Source organism: Halichoeres trimaculatus, unplaced genomic scaffold (genome assembly GCF_033239565.1).
Source record: "Halichoeres trimaculatus isolate MK-OKI-2021-1 unplaced genomic scaffold, fHalTri1.1 fHalTri1_scaffold_17, whole genome shotgun sequence".
Classification (NCBI taxonomy): Eukaryota; Metazoa; Chordata; class Actinopteri; order Labriformes; family Labridae; genus Halichoeres; species Halichoeres trimaculatus.
Genome location: NW_027437195.1, coordinates 5,628,259 through 5,650,584, shown reverse-complemented (window position 1 = coordinate 5,650,584; position 22,326 = coordinate 5,628,259). Strand labels below are relative to the sequence as shown.

Below are 22,326 nucleotides of genomic sequence, written 5' to 3'. Positions count from 1 at the left end.
TCTGATTTTCATGACTTTTTTTTTTTATTTTAAAATTAAATTTGAATCATAACATGTTGTGGAAGTTTTCATGACCTTTTTCACAGCACATCAGAGGGGGAAAAAAAAACAAATCTCCCTGTTTGTAAGTCTTGATACTTTCTACCCAGAGACCAAGATAAGCTCTCTGAGGTTTCTGATTTCAGCATTGCCTTTCAAAATTAAATGAGGCCAATTTCTCTTTTATTAAAAAACACATGATCATAAATCACACCCACACACGGGCTAGACTGGAATTAATCTAATAAAGGCATAATATCAGTTCAGGTCATGTTTATGAGCACTAATCAAATATCCCATCCTAATAAAATTTAAGAACAATATCAATGTTTATAGCTTTATGAAGGCAAAAAAAATGAGGATACCTCAGCAAAAGAGCATTAGTTTCATATCATGTCTCAGAAGTCACACTTAGGCTGTCAAGATGAAAGCATGTGGACATCTGGTCTGGTCTGCAGATTACAACTCATCAACCCATTTTTGAAATTGTGACTAACTCATTTTCTGCTATATTCATATCAGGACATGTTAATAAAGGGAACAGCAGCCATTTTCCCTTAAGTGTTTTCGCTGCTTCATTGCAATATAGAATACAACAATTCACAAAATTACAAAAACAATCTGCTGAGGTTAAGTTATAAACAATCAGGTGGGTATTGGAGGTATGTTCATATTTATAGTTTAAGAAAACTTTGGATCAAGGTGAGCAACAATTTAACCTCAGAGATTATATTTTACACCGTCATTTGACATTTTACATCACACACTTAATGTACAATCCACAACAGTAACCACACATCCCATCCATCCTATGACAACAATATGAACTGATTCTACTTGTGCTAGAGGTAGATAGGCTGCTTCAGCAACATGAAGGCCTTTAGGACAATATGATTATGCTCTCTCCCTCACTTATTCAATCGACCAAATAATATCATTTTTCTTTTATTAATTTTAAATGTTTAAAGAACAAAAATATCACATGACGTGCCGTGCACAGAGGTTAATTTGTCATATACGTTGGCTCTATGAAAAGAAGAAAAAATGTGATTATTTGGGGGCTTAATTTGTAGGACAAAATAATTGTAGCTGTAGTTTGTTTATCGGTGATGCGGGTCAGGTAGTTTGTGCTTCTAAAGAGATCATTATTGAATTGGGTCTCCTCGTGTTAAACGTTTTCATCCTGTCAAAAGTAAATCGCTAAGTGACGGACTATTTTATGTTACACTGGCTCTTATCGAAGCGGAAGGATACGTTCAGATCATGGCGGCTGACTGCACTGAGGAAGTTGCGGTTTTATTTTGAAAGGCAGGTTCTGATTGGACAACGCAGAACCGCAATACGCTGCACGCTGTACGGCGCCTGCTGATTGGTCGAGGTGGATCTGCAATGCGTCAAACCACAGCGCGGCGACGACGGAAGGAGGGAGCGAACCCACCCGCTCCGGGTACAGTTTATTTCGTGGTTAGAATAATCCAACAGGGTCGGTACAAACTTCCAGGGGATCCCAAGTGAACTGACAAGTACTGTTGCAAGCAACAACAGAAGTTATTGAAACGAACATAAAACAGATATGGAGGTTAGAATAAAGTTAAAATAAAATTCTTTTGGGCAGGTAATAACTATAAATGAAATAATAAATCTGACAATGCCACTGTGAAAACAATGAAATGAATGGAAGAAAGAAAAACTTGAAACTTTCTTGCTCCTTTTTCTATTTTTGGTCTGTGTAAGGTTGGTGTCTCAACCCAGGGAGCAGAGATACAGCATTGTCTAACTTCTTTATGACACTATTGCCTGCAATGTCAGCGGTGTAAGGACATTGTAGAAGCACATCCACTTGAACATTGGCAGTTAAAATGCAACAATCATAACTCCTGCAACCATTGCAAGGTAAGTGTTATCCTGTTAATGCTACTCATTTATCTTAGTTTAATTTCTGTCAATATGATAAGCTGCTTTCCCCCAGTTTATATATACCAATATAAAAATGCAAAAAAAAAAAAAAATCACTTAGTCGCGTTTTATGATACCTCAGTATGCATGTACAGGGAGCCAATAAGCACAAACATATGAGTGAGATTCATGTATTTGATTACAGTGACTTGTCTATAAATAGTGCAACTGGTTTATTGTCAAAATAAATCAACAGTCAATGTGTACAAAATATGGCCTCATGCCTTGCTTTAGAGACTGCAACTACATTCATTAACACTGCAGTTGTATGTGTTGCAGCATGAGAGTTTGTCTGTCCTGTTCAGGCCATCAAAAGTGACAATTTGTGGGCTGGTCTTTTGTCAACTAAGTAACTCCAGTTCTTGGATTCTGGCGAGTGTGTGTTCAGTCCTCCAGTAGTATATCCAGTTCTTCTAGAGGCAGTCGCAGACGGAGTTCTTTCTCTGTCATCAGATCTACAAACTCCTGAAGGTGAGCTGGGAACAGCTGAACTGCGTCCATGTACAAACCCTGATTACACATGGGCCATTTGCACATTTGCATAGATGCAAATTTACAGACAGACACAACCACATGCACACACACACACAGACACACACACAGACACACACGCATGCAGAGGGCAAGGGAATGATTGAAGTACAGTAAAATAAGGATGTTGACAGAATTCAAATATTGTTAAATGTGTCACGTGTATGTCTGAGTCTCACCTTGGCCCATGGGATATTCTGTAAGGCCTTGTAAAAGATGCCTTTAGCTTTATCCACCTTCCCCTCTGACACCTACAAACGCACACATATACAAAAACATTAGGTACATAAAACACAACCAAAAGGCTGTGCGGTTGGTCAATATTTGGTCTTTGAATTTACACGCATAGGTGTGTCAGTCCTTATTCTTTATCTCTAAGTCAATATTTGGAGGAGGAGAAAAACATAGGCTGAGGTCAGAGATCAATAAGCAGAACAACACATGGAAGAAATGGTAGCTAAGTGAGGTACGACAGTCTTTTTCTACCATTTATAGGATACATATTCTTTGTTCAAAATTAATTTCTGTGTCTGTACATGCACATTTTAAATCAAACTTTTCAGGAAGTTTTGGTTTTAAAGATGGCTATTTAGATTGTTTTAATTTCAATGGACAGGCAATACAGTTTCTGAATCACAACTTTTCCCCCTTTCTCATCTGTTTGCGTTTTGCAGTCCTGTCAGCGACAATTCTGAGAATTGTGTTATCTAAGAGGAAAAGCCGGTTTAGTTCAGCCTTTAACTCTGCAGTGACAAGCTGTAACTTACTTAATCTTAAACAGATTCTGAACCTCTTCTTCAAAAAAAAATTCTTTAACTTTAAAACCAGGAATGAAGATTCAGTAAGTTAATTATTTTCTCACCAGGAAGTTCATGTACATCCTCCAAAGTAAAGGGCAGTGAGAACCCAGCTCTGTTGCTATGGCATTCTCAAACAGTCCACAGATGCGGTTGCTAAGGCCGTTTTCTGGCAGGATGGGCAAGGCAGTGTCATGGATACAGGATCTGTAGTCACAGCAAAAATAGCCTTTAATGATAAAAATAAAGAGTTGGGGTTTATAAACAAAAGAGATGAAAGAAAGGTCACCAGAGCAGTATAACCCTAACACTGGTCACCCTGTCCTGCTTTTACCTCTGAGCAGCATCAACCAGCAGCTTCCTTTGTTGTTCAGCAACAATGGCAAAAAGGCGTGGTAGCACCCTACTGTTGCCCCTGGTTACAGAGTGAAAAAAACGACGTGCCTGTCCAGCACTATGGTAACGGTTCTCCACCTGAAACGGGTTGGATCGCAAGGTAAAAGTGAGGTAAAAGTTTTTCTGCACAATGAGGTTAAAGCTTGATTTTGTTATTTAAAAAAGCCTGGAACTGAAGATCACCTGTGTGTATATTCTCCACAAGGGGGCGCTGTCAGACCAGGTGGAGAGGGCAGAGGTCAGCATCAGTCTCAGTGTTGCTAGTGGAAACACGCTGCTGTTGTTGTGGTATCTAAGCAACGCTGCATGCTGTACTGCTATTTCCTCACACTCTGAAGCCAGCCTGTTAACAAGGCGCTGGTTGGTGTGGCTGGAATCACCTGACGACTGACTTGCGTTTACATTAGACAGCTCAGCTTTCTCATTGCCGAGTTTCAGCGTGCTGTGCAGCTCCTCCATCCTCTCTCTGGCCTGGCTGTAGACGAGGTCAGCTGCTTTGATGCCCATCGTGAGGTACTGGAACAGAGCATAGCAGCCCACCAGACCCCTCAGCCTCAGCTTCTCTCCAAGCGGGTCCTCTTCACCTGGTGGAGGAATGATAAGAGAGTGACTACTACAGACTAATAGACATATACCTCACCTTTTGATTAGGCCCATATTTGGATAATTAATAAAGTGCATGGACTGCTAATCAACTGACTGAATCCAACAGGTATTTTATTTGTATCATATTTTTGCATATTATTAGTCAGTGTATATTGTTTTTTATACAGTGCTAAAGTAACTAGAGAATACTAACAACATGAAACGATGGAAAACTTTGCAGTCATAATCTAACCAAAGAAGATAGGATTGAGACAGAGTAAGCAAGAGCGCAGGAAAATGTGTTAAAATTTGCTAAAAGCTCTGATAGATGGTTTCATCTTTGATAGATAAAGCTCAATGAAGAGGGACTTGGAGGCTAACCTTTCCTGTTGACCTCAGGGTCCAGGGTGCTTTGGCTTAGGGCAGTCAAGCCAGCTGTTAGAGCCTGCTCATAAGACCTCCTGGCTTTCAGAATGGAAACTGGAGAAAGAGGCTGAGAGGACGAAAAGGACTGTGAGGAGGCTCCTTCTTCTGCTAGCCTGGTCAGCACACACACAGCTGGGGATGTGGTGACATCAGAGGGTCCTCCTCCTTGTGAGCCTCCCTTGTTCTCTACCTCCAGCTGGGCCCACAGCAGACACAGCTCACACAAGGAGGAGCTCCTCAGCCCTTTGGCGCCCCCTAAAGCTGAGGCTGTGGAGAAGACTTTACAAGCCTCATCAAAGTTGCCCAGCATCCACTCCAAGTGTGCGTACTCCCGCCACAGCACTAGTGACGAGCGGTTGTCTGGTTCTTTGAGAAGCTGCTTGGCAATCCTTTTGCTGCTCTTTCCCTGAGAACGAAGGCGCTTTTTGTTGCTGCAACACAGGCAACGCAAGACCTGTGGCACACGTAAACAGGAGGATGTTAATATCTGCAAAGTTCAAACTCTTCTAGGTTTAATTTCAGCGCTTTAAATGTAAAGTGTGAGCATACTTTCTTACATTCTAAATTTAGCTGGAGTGAGATAAACAAAAGGTTACCTTAAGTTTTTCGTACTGTATCCAACTGAGTGACAGGACAGCCCGGTGCTGGGCAGGAAGAACGGGCTGGACCATGCTGAAAACATTGGTAACAAACTTTTCCCCCTGCTTTCCCAGTCCCACCCACTTCCTTGTTCTCTGTAGAGTGGTCATGTGACCGACGGAGTTCACACCAAGGTCAGGGAGGCTGCTGGATGTCAGAGGATAGCTGAGCTCATTCCCTGAGATGTGAAATGAAGACACATTTGTCAATATCTGATAAGATTCTGTGGCCAGCTAGTTGTATATTTAATGGTGTCATTGTTACCCTGGGTGAGCACAGACAGGTTCTCCAGGAGCAGGCCCGGCTGACAGGGCTCAGCAGAGAGAACAGAGTCTACAGGCAGACCCAAAAATGATAAGAAGTGGAGCAGAAGACGGAACTGGAGTTCTGGTGAAGATAGAAGAATCATGGATGGACCGATGTCATCGAACAACACCTGAAGTTAAAGAGTAAGAGGAACTAATGAGTTTTTATTCTGCATTTCAATACAAAGAAACTTGCCAACGGTCAAACGAGCAGACTGATTTTAAACCAGTACCTGACTGTCTGGGTCTTCACAGTCCTCTTCTGATTGGCCCTTAGCTTTGTCAGGCCTCCAGGGAAGCCAGTGAGCTGCTTCACGAGAAGACTCCACATCGATCCAAGTAGTCCATCTGGGCTGGCTGCGATCCTTCACCTCCTCTTCTTCCTCTTCCTCCTCCTCCTCTTCTTCTGTGGACACAAACACAAACAGGAACATCAATCATATATTCAAGTTATTTTATGATTCTAGCACTGAAACAATATTTTCCAAACTCATTTCAACATTACATTCAATCCACTTCACACTGGTCCACAGGGGAAGGGTTTTTACCTGCATTAGGTTGTAACCACCCTCCTCGCTCTTGTTGCTGCATCCATGCTTTCCAACCTCGGGCTCCTACCTCACCTACTCTTGCCTCCCCACTGTCCCAGAATGGCTCAAAGAACTCAACCTGTGGAACACATAGAAAAATAATCTGACTGAAAGGACCATGCACTCTTCATTCAGATTACAGGAGCTCTGTTGTGTGTTCTCAAATTTAGATTTTTAGAACGTGTGCTCCTTCTTCATTAGAACCAGGAAAAGCCAATATGCTGGTTTTTCTGGCAAAATCCACTGTGAGCTACAGTTATCTGTGCAGTAGAACAGTTGTGGCTGACAGAGGCATACCCCTTGTTCACTTTATTCTGGATGGTTTGTAACTCTTACCGACAACTGAAGGTCAGTAAAATTTCACAGTGTTCCTTTTTCTTTTCCAGTTAAAAGTGCAGGGAGGCATTGTTCATAAGTTGACAGCATCCTTTGTCATGCTGGTCATACTTCAGATCGGTTTATTGCTTGTGCTTAGTGAATAATGCAGAAGAAAAACACCCCACCACAAAACTACATGCCAAATCTCCATCACAAAAATAGGTCCAAAAAAATTGCCATTAGATTATTTGCCAAAATCATTCAGCCCTAAACTCTGTCAGATATTTGCAGTGTTGTGAGCAAAAAAATGAAATGGCCCTCATGAAAGAGGAAAAGAAGAACTTTACTGTTACAACGTTTCGGTTGTAGACATTTTTACATGCAAAAATTAAAGTGGAGGCCACTACTGGGAAGAAAAACAAAACTAAGCTGAATCTGTCCCTTATTTTTCAGTATCTTCTCACTGAGAAACATTTAGCCCCATGAGATTGAGTACGCAACCACATCCAGACAAGAAAGCAAAGAATTCTAAAACACAAATTGTCAAATGTCATATGATCCTGTTTTAGCGTTCAGCCAGATTATTAAGTGCAGTCTGGTGTTAGTGTGTGTGTGTTACCTGCTGCTTGGTGGACAGTTTTTGCACACTGTCAGGTTTGTAGAAGGTAAAGTCGATCATGGCTTGAAACAGAGAAATAGCCTTCTCAGAGTGACCAGCCTGACGCAGGAAGTGACACTGCTGGGTAAAAATATCTGGACAGATACAAACAACACAAATGTTTGCATTCAAAAAAGCAAGAATGTAATTTATTCCATGTGAAAAATGACAATTGTATGTGATCTAGCAAAGTGGGACACCAATGAAACTGAGAGGATGAAGCAGTCGTGTATAAAACCCAAGAGCAGCCTTTGTAGGGTATAAAGAGGAGATAAAGTTAATGTGTGTTACCCAGCATGTCCTCTTCAATCCCTGGCAGAGCTGGATGAGAGAGCATGCTGCCATCACGTACAGCGCTGAGCGTGCTCAGACACTTCCCATAAGCAGAGTTGACCTTTGACACAGTGAAGTTGCTGAAGTAGCTTTGTGTAAACAGAAGATACTTTTTCCACAGGGGGGCACTGTTTGGATGCAGGAACACCTTCATGAGAGAAATAAAAGATCTTATTTCAACAACTACAAGCCACAGGTACGATTGCAACACTTAACAACTTAACAACATTAACAAAGACACATGACTTACCAGTTTCTTCCACTCTTTAGCCAGAAGTGAGGGCTCCCACAGCTCCTGGCAGATCCGGAGTCTCTCCTGCTGCAGATCTACACAGCTTGGGTTGGTGGCAACAGCGCGCTCTGCAATACTTAGTTTTTTTTCCAGGACTGCTTTGTAAGAAGACTTGCGGCGCTCAGCTGCATCACTGCCTTGTTGTTCCTCCTCACCCCCAAATGCTGTTGCACTGACCTCATCCTTTAGAATAAGGAGACATGAGAGATGTAAAGTCTGCACCTGCTAAAAAGGATGAATTGGCTGTAAACATTTTTAACTTGCGGGACACAAGTGATCAATTCAAAATTTGTAGTCAACATAATAAAGGCAGTTTTGATACCTGGTATCTGATGAATTCTATCCAAAGCTGTGTGTCTCCTGGCTGCTCCCTGAGTCGTCTGTTAAAATCTTCAGTCCTCCCTGTCAACCGCGTTTCGCTCGTCTCCGTCTGTGTGTCCTGATTCTGTGGCTCTGTCTGGTCCTGCAGCCCTTTCCCCTGCAGCCAGAGGGCCGTGGAGGAGTCGTACACACCCAGGGGATTGACTGACAATATCTGCCCTCTTTCACCTGGTGTGAAACAGAAATGATTTGTGGAGCAGAGGGTTTTTTGTTAAAGCCATCTCCAACTTTACAATATGTTGTGGCAAATCCTCTAACCTGGTTGTCCTCCTGTTCCCCCCTCATCGTTGCACAGTGGAAGGAAAGGGGTGGGGCTGGTGGCATCACTGCTCTCAGGGATTGTTGGTATTGCAGGAACAGGGGGTTCAGACCTCAGCTGCTGGCGACTGACTGAAGAAAAGTATCTATCTGCTGTTTTCTTCTTGTCCGCATTTTTTTGTTTCTTATTTGCCTCTGACTCCTCCCAGCTGACTCCCTGTCTCTGAGAGTTCAGACCCAAGGACGAGCTGCCTTTCCTCTTATACCTGGTGCACAACAAAGGTGAGAAAACTGTCTTAAAATAACATTATACCATATACCCAAGTTAACTGTCAAAATTTTCTAAACTGCAGTTTGTAAAGTGCTTCAAGAGGACTTACCTAGCTACATCTCCTCTGTACAAGGACTTGTATGTCCAGTTGGCAGGGTCTGCTTTGCAGTCAACACAGAATTGCTGCTCTGTGGGTGTCTCAAGGTCATCGAGCCAAGAGAAACGGCTTGCTATTGGAGCAAGTTTGGAACTGTATGGATGCAAACACACAGACCATAAATGAACTGTAGTGATAGAGGCAGCACTAAGAACTACTGTGTGCAAAATTAAAAGTGAAGGCATGCAGGGTGTTAAGATCATCATCCATACCCATCTTCCTCCTCTTCCCTTTTGAGGTCACTGGGGTAAACAGTGTCAGAGTCAGACCCACTGCTGTCAGAATATTTCCCACTTTTCTTTTTGTGCTTTTTCTTCTTTTTTCTTTTCTTTTCACTCTTCTTTTTTCTCTTTTTTGATGATGCGTAACTTTCCTCTTCCCCCTCCTGCTCTCCAGAGCTTACATCTCTAGCGACACTGAGGATTATGACACAAAAACAAGCATTAGTGGTGTCTTCAAGTGAAGCTCAAATCAAAAACTAAAATGATGATACAAAGTGTAATATTCAATGTTTTCAAAAAATGTTTGTACCTTGACTCCTTGGTCCTCTCAATTGTTCTCTCAACGAACCGATCATGGAGTGTGAGAGCATCGCGGGTCTGAAAACTCTTATTTGTCAGCCAATCTAATTCTTAAAGAAGTAAGAGAATCCCCCCCAAAAAAGGAAAAGCATTATTGAGCAAGAAGAAATTAAGCAAGAAACATAATCAGTGGGGCGGTGTCAACCAAAACCAGGACAGTGTTGTAGAGAATTATGCAAGATTACCTCACAGTATATCTAGGGACCCCACAATGAATGCTGTCGGCAAATATCTGATTAAATTATTGTTGGCAGCCAGTAAACAAAGGTAAAACAAAGATTTGACTAACTATAAAGATCCTGACAAAGGGATATTGGACTAAAATCATGGCAGAAATACATAACGTGGAACTTACTCATTAAATCTGTTTGGGAAAAGATAATAGAAGAATTAACAGGCACTGGAAAAAATGATGGACTCACTTTTATACACTGACCTCACAATGACAACAAAAGTAAACCCGTAAAGGACAAAGTATTGCTGTGATTGTAAGCGTACATTCACGGAAAACACTAGGTAGTTATGGGTTGTGGAAATTTACTGAAAAATGCACAAAAAAATATAAAGGCTGTGTCCTGAAAGTGTAACAGCCCCATCTAGTGAAAGCCATTGATGTAAGCGGATGGTTATCAAACAACTGTTTTATGATTTTCCATCAGAAATTGGATGAATCCTTTGCTGTGCTCCGGCACTCTGGTCATTTAAATGGTACTAGCGAAATCTACCAACTCTGCCGCTAATGTTTGAAGTTGTATTTCTGTTTATCTGTGCCCTTTCTGCTATCAAATACTTGTAAAACTTAATAACAATTAATAGTGTCGACATGTAGAATATTGAAAAGACACACCAATGGTTATCAGAATTAGATCTCAATGACTTTCCTGATCATTCAAATGAAAGTCCGTGAGAGTAAACGACATGCAGATGATAGAGCAGATATTATTCGCTGCCTCGGGATTGACAACGTCAATCTTATAAACATTAGGACGGCAAACTATTTACGGGTGTTACTAATAATATTAAAACGCATTAAACGTGAATGAAGCTGTACCTTTGGTTGAATCTTCAACTTTGTTTGTCACTTCTTCGGCAAAAGCTGGAAACAGCGCCATGACACCAGCGTCACCATAGAGCGTCACGTAAAAAACAGTCGCACCAATGTCACGTCACTTTTCAACACAGGATTATATTTCATGTTTCTACGAAATCCTCTCTTAGAAAATTATTCAAAATATGATTAAAATGTTGACCAACATTTGATGGTGTTTTTATACAAAAATATTGGCATATCCAAAGCTTGAATTAAATCTGATTTTTTTCACGTTTTTGAATAAAGGGAATTCACGTAACGTCATTTCCTTTTCCGGGTTTGCCGATTGCAGGGGATGCCCTGCTAATCTCCGTCGAGTTTTTACCTCCAGGTTCTCATCATAAACAGCGTTCAATTTCGAAAGGTATCGTAGAAAATGATCTAATCTACGACTAGGCAGAAGGTTTGCTAATGTAATCCGTGTTTTAAATTTTACTTTTATGAATATTTCTTGATTAGGCGTGGATGGAAGCTAAGCAATGCAAACAATGCTAGCAACCTCCCTGTGTATACAAAGCCTCACCTTGTTATTCTTTTCCTTTTAATGTCAATAGAGTGTTTTAAATGTCACAATCAGCTCGAGCTTGACCATGTTGGAGGCACCTTCAGTACAACAGAACAGAATTGAGCTTGTAAGTAGGATTATCGTTTCACAAAATGGTAAATTGCTGCTTTAACCAGTTGGGCCCATCGAGTGTTTTAGTGTTTTCACGTGACGTAATCAACTCAAGCTCAACCTTGATAGAGGTACCCTCGCAACAGAACAGAATCTAGGTCGTACAAATATAGAATTTTTGTTGCACAAAACAGGAAATTACTATTGCATTTTTTGCTGCACTAATCATTCGGACTGAGAAAAAACATTTCATAAGCTTTTGACTAACAAAAATTGTCGGGGTGAGGGGTGCGAATAACTGTCCGAAGAATGGAGAACATTGTGGTTCGATAAGCTCCTTTGGGATTTTCTAGGCAATATCCTGTCCATAATCTCAACATTCAAGTCTGTTCACAGCATTTATTGTCGGGTACATTATGTTCTCTGTCCATAGCATCTTAAAATCAACCTTTAGTAAAAGTAAATCTATTATGATGGAGTATAACTTTGATTAAGAGGTAATCCACAGCATTAAATCGTACATAAATACAACTCAGTGTATTTCAGGTGGCATTTTTGTGCTGGTAAGTGAGCCTCCCTCAACAGAACATAATGTATGTAGTGGACCCCCTCCCCTATGAAACATATAGTAGTAACATTTATGTTTTCAGAACTTTGGGTAGATGATGATAAAGATCCTAACTCCTCATTTGGCTCTCTCAGAAGCTTTTTTTTTTTTTTCAAAACATCTCTCTTTTTCTTGCTGAGTCCTTCACAGTAACTTTTAGTGTGCTTTGTGCGTTTTTCCACATTTGTTGGTGGATAAGGCATCTTAAAATCATACCTCTATTTTTTAAAACAATATAATACAATTTAATCTAATGAAGGCTCAAATTTGGGCTACTCAGCCCACAGGTATTTATACTGTGTGTTGTTATGGATGTTCAATCTCTTAATAACCAAGCCAGGCACATCTATTGTTATGTTAACATGGTGCTCTGCTTTAAAACTGGCATGGCAGGTGGTGGTTATCAGGTGAAGAGGGTGATGAATATATAAATTCTTGGATATGTCCTTAAATTGGTTTTTGAGTGCTAGAAATGTTATTTATATGCTACTTTCTAGCCATGTATAACACATTTTGACTTCTTTGGGGATTTTTTTATAGAAATATAGACTCCCCATTTTATATTAAAGTTAACATTACCATGGAGATTTAGCATTGTTGCTCTCTCAACAGTATGTCACAAGCCTGGTGCAGCGTCCCCTGTTGCACCAACAGCAAAAGGAAGTCCCCCCATTTGAGCTTCCATGACTTCCCTGTCGATGAAAGTGTCCGTGCCAACTGGGTGAAGGCAATCAGAAGAGATGAGGGACCAAGTTTTGCGATAAGTCGTGGAAGCACCTATGTGTGCAGTGAACATTTTAATCCAGAAGAACTGCTGAAGTCAACCCAAACCAATGGACGAACTCGCATTAAACATGGAGCAGTGCCTTCAAGGTTCTACTGGAATGACTGGGGTAATTTTCACATGACAATGTTAAACCTAGCTATTACAGTTGTCTCTCTGCTCTTTAGTAAACAGGAAATGCATTTTCATACTTAGTGATGGTCTTCAAATATGGCTCCTTTGATTGAATACTGTTGTGGACACCCTGAAGCTTTAAGAGGATAAATGGGTACTCTCTCCTGATTTGCGCAAATTTGCAACCTACCTGCAACCGTATTGTCTCTATATTAAAAATGCTTTGAGGAAGATCTGTTTAAATTGGACTAGCTGAACCCTATGTCAGCTACTGGCAGCCCGATGCCAGTATAGGTCGGCTAACATGACAACAAGCAAACTGTTGGTAGTTTAGTAGCCGTCCATATGTAGCTCTACTCACCTCCTGGTGCTCTAAGACATGTCTGTAATGTGTAACGTTAGTAAATCCTGGCCATGTCCTGCCAGTCATCTACCAAGCAGAGCTAACGTAACCTCACTCGTCATTTTATTGATAGACTCTCAAGTTTGAACAGACCACTGCAGAATAACTGCTGACTGTGGGTTGGACTCAACATTACCCTTACAAAAAAGAAGCATACTTCAAGTTCATTTTATTAAGTATACTATATTTTGTATTTTCTACGTTATATTGTCTTTTTTTCTTTGTTTATCTGTTTCCGCCTAAGATCTAGTGAAGTTGCTGTCCCAAAGCTGTATTGTCATTCAGCTGTGAGTGTGACTCCATGACGAAGTGTACAAGAAAATACAAAAGAAACTTACTCCCACGCTTCTTTGGCTGCATTTCTATTTTATTTATTGAAGATTTTTTCATGTTTCATTCTCGCTTGAATAAATTATTTTGTTTTTTGTAAATATTAAACGCTCAAATAAACAGGAACTGTCTCAACAAATGCAAGGCAGACCTTAATCAATAACATGCACATCTAAAGTTGTGAACATCTGCATGACAGTCATTAAATATTTGTGTTAGCTTAACAGTATTTGTGCAGGCAAATATGCGTGGAACTTACATTTGTCTGTTGCTTCCTCCATGGCTGACACCGGACACAATTTAGCGCTGCACGTGTTCAGCGAGTCGGCATCCGTGCAGACTCGCTTGTGGAGGGTTTTATAGCCCACTACCCCTCCCCGCGGATCGGTTTGTGATGGCCCTCAATGTGGCGGACACTCCGCGAGAACGTGCAAACGGAGTGTTAGTGGGTAGGGAGAGTGTGTAAGGGGCGGTTTGAAAAAGGCCCATCCTTCCAGCAGAGCTTAAGTGCCGGCCCTCCTAATCACCAAACAGGACATAACCAGGATTCACTAATGTTATACATTACAGACATTTTTTATCTTATTTAATTTTTTATTTAACCCTTATTTAACCAGATAAATCCCATTGAGATCAGGATCTCATTTACAAGGGCAACCTGGCCAAGAGGTCAGCAGCACACACCAGATAACAGTAAAAAATGAAAAATAAAGTAAAATATGTTCAGGCAATAAATTACGTCCAGAAACAACAACTTGGCAATGGGTGAGCAGTAATTTTTTTCAGGACAGCTACAATTAAAAATACAGGCATTGTTCATAGGATTCTCGCTGTCTGGTGAGCAGGATGGAACGAAAATCTTTTAGTGACACCAGTTCAGCCATTTTCAGTTCAGTCTGTATCGTGTTCCAGGCTGTTCAGTTCGGACTCTGGGCACGTGTAAATGATAGACTGCACAAGAGCGTAAGGCATAGGTGCTCCTCGACTTCTGCAGCAGTGAGCATAGAAAGGATGGTAATAATGTCTCAGAGCACTGGGCCTCCAACTGCGCTAAATACAAACAGCTACTTAACTACAAACAAACTGACAATGTTTACTTGTCGTCACGTTAGACCACAGATATGTCAGAGCACTGGGCTGCCGCTAGCACGACGTATAGCCAGCTTGATGTCACGTTTCAAACGTCAGCGCTACATAGCTGTCTTGATAAATACCTTACTGTAGCGTGTTGTATCCAGTAAAAAGTCGTCTTGAACAAAGAAAATTGTTCTGATCCGATCTCCATTCAATTCCAACATTGTGCATGAGACTCCAGGCCAGAAAGTGGCAAGGCAGTCCAATTAAAACTGATCCTCCTTATAGCATCTTTAACCCCAATATTACATTTCTCTGAGAGAATATGTATTTACCCATGAAAACAATGAAACATAATCCTGTAGGGAAATAAAGCATTTGTGATGATGTTTTTGATTTTTTTAGGTTCACAAGTTCGGGTGCCAGTTTCCCAGCGAGCACGAAAGTATCTGTGTGCTTCTGGCCTGGATGATGGTGCAGAGATGTCTGACCCAGGGGACAGCACAGAGAATGAAGGACAGCTAGGGACAGCCAAAAGTATGGGGGACAGTTCAGAGGACAGAGTACAGCAGACAATACAGACATGGCAATGGACTGCAGTGGCCCTGGATCATGATTATGTCTGCCATCCATCCCCTGGTTAGTACTACAAAACTACCTGTCACACAGAAAAGATACAGAAGTTATTTACATTGTCGAAAGTATTGACAGCACGCCATCTGCACTTGCTCAATTGAAAAACTCAAGATTATTAACACTGCAACATTTTGGTTGGGCCCCCCACAGGCATCTGGCAGACACCTTTGACCAAAAAGTTACATATTTAATAATAAAACATTTTCTTTAATGATCAACTGAAGATGGTGTGCCAGTGATTTATCTTTGTTTGCTCAACAAACACACCTATACTGCAGTTAAAAATCAGATGTGCTAAAGACTTTGCTTTAGTGAATTATAATGCAAAATGTATAGGTAAATTAGTGATGGGTATGTGTTTTTCTCCCCCTTGAGGAATACTGGACAGAGCCTCTAAAAGAATACGGGAGTTGGAGCTCAATGTGATCTTCCTGGAAACTGAACTCGAGCAGATGAAAGTGGATGTGCAGCAGCCCCTGGTATACCAGTATTGTGTCACAGATGACGACTTTCGTTTTTACACAAGATTCATCTCAAAGGAGGTATTTACTGTGTTTTGGGAGTCCATTAAGCCATCTGATTCAAAACTTGTGTACTGGTCCAAGTCACAGCGAACAGCCCAGGATCTTCATACCCGTAGCACTTGTCACAAACTCCCTCTCATTGATGAGTTCTTCATGTTTCTCTGTCTTGTTGCAGCAGGACTCAATGAGAGAACATTGTCATCAATATTCAAGGTCAGCCATCCCACAGTTAGCAGCATCATCCTAACATGGACAAACTACCTGTTTCTTGTTCTTGGCTCACTACCATTGTGGATGACACGAGAGCAGGTACAGTCTACGATGCCTGGCAAGTTCAAGCTGTTCTGCCCTGAAGCTAGAGTGATAATAGACTGCACAGAGATAAACTGTGAAACGCCATCCTCCCTCTCACTCCAGTCAGAAACCTTCCCCAGCTACAAAAACACCACCACCTTTAAAGGACTGATTGGGATCTCTCCATGTGGGTTAGTCACATTTGTTTCAAAACTGTATACAGGCTACATCTCGGACACAGAAATAACTCTGAGATCACAGCTGTTACAGTTACTTGAGCCTGGAGATGGAGTCATGGCGGGTGAGAGTTTCTTAATCCAGAATATGCTTTCTGAAGCGGGGGCCAAACTCATTGTCCCTCCACTGAAGAAATCTGCTGAGCTCAGCACAGTGGGCTCTCTGAAGACCCAGGCTATCGCCCGTCTTTTGGTAGAGAGGGCTATACGCAGAGTGAAGGAGTACTGTATTTGGAATGGACTTGTTCCCCTGTCTATAGCTGGTTCAGTCAATCAGCTGTGGAGCATTTGTTGCATCATGTCCAACTACACGGGGCCTCCAGATATGAAATGGGAATAACCTGTCTGAAGTCACCTGTGGGTCTCTGGAGAGAATTATTTTGAGATGGGGGTCAGTGGCCAAATGAATAAACATTTTTGGGAATTAGAGTGACACCAGTGTGAATTCCCCTTGTTGTAATGTCCCATTTGGTAGAAAAAATAAGCAAGTTAGATGACAACTGAACATTTGTTTTCCTCAATGGTATTTATTTCTTATTTTTATTTAACATCAGTAATTGTGCCTTATTTTTAAATAAATTTACACATGAAATAAATGAATGAGTGCTTTTGTTTTAACATTTACATTTTCTTTAACAGTGCAATTTAACATTTTCAAACTCTATGACATTACTTTTTAATTTGAGGGAAAAATAATTTAACTAATTTTTTGGTAGCTTTTGGTCTTTACTGATGACCCTCCCCCCGCCAGCTTCTCTGATACATAATACATAATACCAGTGCCCATCTACCAACTATAACCTAATGAGTCCTCACAGGGACTTTAATGAACAACACTAACATTAAAGAACCAGGTAGAAATAGATTCAAATCATGCAGAAACAAAAAAAAAAAAAAAACAGCCAAGACCTCACACCCAACATCTCATGAGCTGTGAAGTGATTGACGTGTTCAGCTTTTTTTAAAATTTTATTGTTCCCTTCAAAACTTCACAACGCCTTTTATCAAAACACTGCTGTGAGCAGTTCATAGTTTTTTGTGATTGAATCCTTTTTTAAACATTCAAAAAAAAACCACACACCATTATCATATTAAATTTTTGAAATCATTTTATTGGGTTAAATGGTGTTACTTGGTGACTTTGAATTGCTCGTGTGTGTGAGTCGGTAACAGACACACAGAAGTAATTTAAAGTCACCAATTAACCTGGCAAGTGTGTCTTTTGACTGTGGGAAGAAACTGGGCCCCCCAGAGGAAACCCAGCGCCAATGCACAAAAGGAAAGAACAGGCAGACCCCTGCCCAACCAGAGATTGGAACTAGCAACCTTTTTCCTGTGTGGCGACAGTGTTTACCTCCCTTTACCTCTCTGCAGCACACAGCTGTCTCTGGACTTAAGGTTATTTTTCTGTGAGACTGAAGTTTTTGGTTGAGCGTGGTTTCCTCCTCCAGGTCTTCTTCATCAGACAGAACTCCTCAGGGCAGACCTGTTTTCAGTGGGCAGGTCTGTGGATGTGGCCTTGGCTTGAGTTTTTCCATGTTCACAGTGGATGTGTTCCCCTATGGCTGTTTACAGAACCATTAAAGTTTGAGCTCATTAATATTTCACATCAACTGTTGTAAGACGTTTAATGTTTCTCAACCATAAACATTTGAGCTTTAGTTTAGAAAGCAGCTGTTTTATTTGAAGGCCTAGATGGATGTTCAACACATATTAGATGTTGCCAAATTGTTATCTAAACCATCATGTTTTTTATACTCTCTTTTTATTGATTTTTCAATTTTATCAACACAAACAAACATTGGAACAAAAAAAAAACACATAGCAAAACATAAAAAAAATCCCACCCCAAAATAACAGAGTGCTACCCAGTGTGTATACACAAGAAAACTAAGTAGATGAAAATGAAAATGAAAAGACGACATGAGACATAGCACATACAGGAGGTAAATGAGAAAGACTTTTCATCTTACAGATACAGATATAAGTTGTATCTTCAGCAAAAAAAGAGTGCAGTGTTTTCCAGATCCTCCAGAATTTGTCTGGTTTTTCTGTTTTTGATTAAGGTCATGAGTCAATTTCTCAAGAGGAATAAGAGCAGAGATCTGTGAGACCCACATGTGGACTGTAGGGGCCTGGGGAGTAGACCACTGCAGCAAAATAAAATTTTTAGCTAGAGAAAAAGAATCATTGACAGAGATGAGGTGTCCAAGTTCTAGAAACAGTCTGGAGCATGGTTGAATAGAAAGTGGGAGTCAGCTAAAACTGTTTGCCAGTGACCTTCTGAATTACAGAGTGAACCCCCTTCCTGAAAGTTTGACCTAAACAAGTGCACTGTTAAATGTTTTTTCAACATAAAAATATGATGTAAAGCGCTGCCTCAATATTTTGTTAGGTTAAAAAATAAATTATCACTTCTTTGTGTAGTTGTTTGAAACAATTAATCTATTTCAACCCAACTGAACCTTTCTGTTGATTTAACCCTTCATTTCTGTTCATTTAAATTATATTTGTTAGGTTATGTAAATTCAGATTTTTTTTTTTACCTTTCAAATCGGTTTCACAGACAAGCAGTTTGTGTCATTGAAGTCAAAAATTGGGTTTGTGCCATGAAGCACAGACTTCTGGCCCAGACCATTGAAGACAGACAGTACATCTATAATGTGGCTCTGAAAGTTAACATCACCCTACAAATATAAATGTGCTGCAAAGACCACATTAGACACAACACATTAGAAAAACGCTGCAAATACACCGCAACGCAACACATTAGCTCAGCTCCATTATGGTTTTCTTCTCATCAGTTGTGTTGGGAAATAAATTAAAAGTGTTTTTGATTGATTTAACATTGTGGTGGCATGATTCAGATATTAGCCTATTGCTCAACAACAAGCATGTCTGGACATGTGCATCACTTTTAAGTGTCTTGTGGAAACACTTCCATCGTGTTGTAGTGTATTTGCAGAGTGTTTTTCTGATGTGCTGTGTTGTGTTTTTTTGCAGTGCGTTTTCTAAATGCTTCAAACGTGTTGTCAAATTGATGAAGATGTTTTCTTAATTTGCTTGTATTTTGTCTTTTTGCATGTATTTTCTTAAGTTGCAGCGCTGTGAGCTCTCAGGACCGCTGAACTGTAGCCTCACAAAACAGATCGAGGCTCTCACATTCACTGCGCTCCCCCCTCACTCATGGTGACAATAACTTTTCAGTCACAATTCACAAAAGCATTCTGAGTAATAACTTGGAAGCTGTAGCTTCACCAAACAGCTTGGATGGGCTAAGGTTTGTAGCAAAATTAGGAAACAAAGAGCAGCAGCAGACCTCTGACAGCTGTGGTATTTCACCATCAGGAGCAAAGGCAAGAGTTAATAAAAAACAAAGTTTATTTTAAAAGAAACAATAACTTCAGTAATCTATTGTCATATTGACATAGTATGATATGCTAGAATAACAAATGTGAAAAATCACATTTTATAGTGTGGATAAATTTATCTTGATAACAGAGATTGGAAGTGTCAGAGAGGATTTTCTGGAGGCGAACAGGTGTGTAGTAGGTTCGGTCAAAAAATTCAAAGTTCTGTTCATGAATAGAGATTGAGGTACATTTAGGAAAAACCCTGCAGCAAATCTTGTCCCAGTTTGCAGGATTAAACATCACCTCCAGATCACACTCACACAAGAACTTCAGAGAGTCACAGCCTGAAGAATCAGAATAAAGCAGTGAAGTATAGATCTTGGAAATCCATCCTTTAGGACACTTTTGCCAGAACTACTGTGTTTTCCAGCTCTGATCTTAAATCAGCTAATCAGCTGACTGACTTCTAGTATTTGATCATTTTTCTTTTTTTTTTTTAAATGCTGCATTAATCAAGTTATAAGATGTTCAGATGAGATGTTTGGAGAGATAAAGCCTCTGAACTTCCTGTTAGAGCTACAGCCTCTTCCTGTTTCTCCTGAAGAGTTTTGTCTGACCCCTTCTTGTCTTGTTTTTGATCAGAGATGCTGATCCAGATCACCTGGACTTGGTGTTTTGAGGAGAAAAATCCCAGACCAAGAGATGCTCTCACTTGGACTGACCTTAGGACACACACACACACACACACACACACACCTTTTGTCTTTACTTGATTTATCTGACAACAGTCTGTATTTCGTCATCTCATGCATCAACATTCAAATAACTGATTTCACTGACAAACACAACCAATACCGGTCGTCATTCTCTCAGTTTGTTCAATATATCCTCATAATCTTCAGTGGGCGTTACCTTTTGGTCACGACCCTTGAGTTTGACTAACACAACTCTTCAGATATGTGAAGCTAACAGCTGTGATGACACTAAATATTTACCTTTTCACAAGAACAAAACAAAGAGATCTTTTTGCTCCTGTAGTAAGAAGATGAGGAGCTGTTTCTCTGTTCTGGGTTTTGTTTCTGATTCTTCTGACTCCATCTCAGGAAACCTCTGACAGAGTTTAACGTTGACTTTTGACAAAAACAATCATTTTTCCTTTATAGAGGACTAAAGACTCACTCAAAAACAAGATGAAATATCTTAAGGGATTATCCTTCAAATAATTGAACAATAAACAAAAACAGACTGAGCAGTTTATTTGACGGTCCAGAAGTTCAATCCATGTCACTATGTCAGATAGTGTTATTATTTATTTAGAAAATAAGGTTTATTAAAAAATACAGCTTCATGGTGCAGAGTCTGTTAGAAGCTGCAGGTCCAGGTGTAGGTGTGGGTGGATGTTTTGTAGGAGCGTCTGGTGTTGGAGCAGGAGGCTGCAGGCTCATGTCATATCATGAAGGTGGAGGTGTTTGAACAGGGAGAGATCACGTTGGCTGTAATCGTCTGGAAACACAACTTGAAAAATGAGTGAGTGAGAAACAGGTTTAACAGCTCAGGAGACGTGAAACACAGAAGAAGTGAGGAAACATCTAGAAACATGAAGCAGACTGCTGCTGATCTTCACTGGAGAGACAAACTCTGAGCTGAGGCTGCATCTTACCACACATTGTTTGAAGAAAGTGATGGAGCTGCTTGTCACTGACATCTCTGAAGTTTCCAGGTGGAGTCAGCAGGTGGAGGTCACTGCTGCAAGACACTAAAGTTGGAGGTCTGGACTTCGCTGTCTGCAACAATACTCTCTTTCTGACTGCAGGTGGAGGGGACTGGTCCAGGTGAGAGGCTGCTCAGGTAAATAAAGGTGGAGGCAGTGGTGCATGGTGGTTGGAGGGGGTGGAGGTTAGAGTCTAGGCAGGGATTTTCAGGGGCTCATCTTTTCATGTGTCAGCAGGAGGAGGACACGACAGGTTCCAGGAGGAGGCTGCAGGTGGAGGTTGAAAAGAGTTAACCAGATGATGAAGGAGGATTTTAGACTTAGAGCTCAAAGGTGGAGCAGAACTGAAGCTTGTTGTGGGAGGTGAGGTACTGTCTGTGAGCAAGAGTGTGGTAGAGGCTTTGGCTGGAGGTCAGATCTCTGACTGAGATCTGACCTCTGAGAGGACTGAGAGGGTGGAGGTTTAGGTGAGCTCAGGCGGAGGCTGTGGGTTTGTGGTGGATGTTGTTGGTGGATGTCATGTCTGGACTTCTCTGACAGAATCTGATTAGGGAGGTGTCTGAAGACAAAGGTGGAGGCTGAGCTGTCAGGCCTCTGTAAGGTGTTGATGTGGAGGGTGGAGCAGGTTTCTGCAGGTGTAGTTTCCTGATGAAGGTTGGAGTAGAAAGATCTTTGATCTTTCTGTGCTGATTGCAACAAGTTTTGTTTTTGAAGGTGGAGTTTCTGGAAGTTGTTTTCTTGTGTGGAGTTTGTCTTTCTTCCTCACAGAGTTTGGCCGGCCTGACCTGCACTGGCTCCACCTACACAGGCTCCACCTGCCCTGGCTCCACCTGTGTGTCAGCCCTGCTGTGAGTCTCCTCTGGTCCCAGATGGTTCCTGATCTGATGTGGTGTTTTGCTCCGTTCTCTAGAGTCCTCTTGTGAATTCTCAGTTGTTGGTTCTTTCCAGCTTTGTGTGTTTTTTCCAGTGACTGATTTGTCTGTCCTCCATCCTTCCAGCTCCTCCACCATCCCCCAGAGCCACCACCCAATCTCTGCCATG

General features: G+C 41.0%; 2 protein-coding genes across 4 annotated transcripts; one reads left to right on the top strand and one right to left on the bottom strand.

Moving 5' to 3' along the window:
* Positions 1–6: 6 nt before the first annotated feature.
* Positions 7–13,918, bottom strand: nrde2 (NRDE-2, necessary for RNA interference, domain containing). The gene is made up of 20 exons (XM_074691901.1): positions 13,717–13,918; positions 10,565–10,652; positions 9,464–9,563; positions 9,145–9,348; positions 8,885–9,025; positions 8,505–8,770; positions 8,188–8,414; positions 7,824–8,048; positions 7,532–7,721; positions 7,202–7,335; positions 6,223–6,343; positions 5,908–6,080; positions 5,634–5,805; positions 5,327–5,547; positions 4,686–5,184; positions 3,903–4,303; positions 3,658–3,797; positions 3,389–3,530; positions 2,706–2,777; positions 7–2,505 (listed from the first exon to the last, which is right to left on the bottom strand). Exons 2-20 carry the CDS (start codon positions 10,623–10,625, stop codon positions 2,380–2,382), a joined length of 3,615 nt encoding a protein of 1,204 aa, XP_074548002.1. The 5' UTR covers positions 10,626–10,652; positions 13,717–13,918; the 3' UTR covers positions 7–2,379.
* On the top strand, positions 10,890–17,712 carry LOC141806397 (uncharacterized). Of its 3 annotated transcripts, none has more exons than XM_074691903.1 (5): positions 10,890–10,967; positions 11,158–11,235; positions 12,439–12,719; positions 14,937–15,170; positions 15,543–17,712. In XM_074691903.1, exons 3-5 carry the CDS (start codon positions 12,440–12,442, stop codon positions 16,559–16,561), a joined length of 1,533 nt encoding a protein of 510 aa, XP_074548004.1. In that variant the 5' UTR covers positions 10,890–10,967; positions 11,158–11,235; position 12,439; the 3' UTR covers positions 16,562–17,712. The 3 variants fall into 3 exon arrangements, with proteins under 3 accessions (XP_074548004.1, XP_074548005.1, XP_074548003.1); XM_074691904.1 differs by lacking the exon at positions 11,158–11,235 and having other exon boundaries at positions 15,543–15,709; positions 15,867–16,074; XM_074691902.1 differs by lacking the exon at positions 11,158–11,235.
* Positions 17,713–22,326: the final 4,614 nt, after the last annotated feature.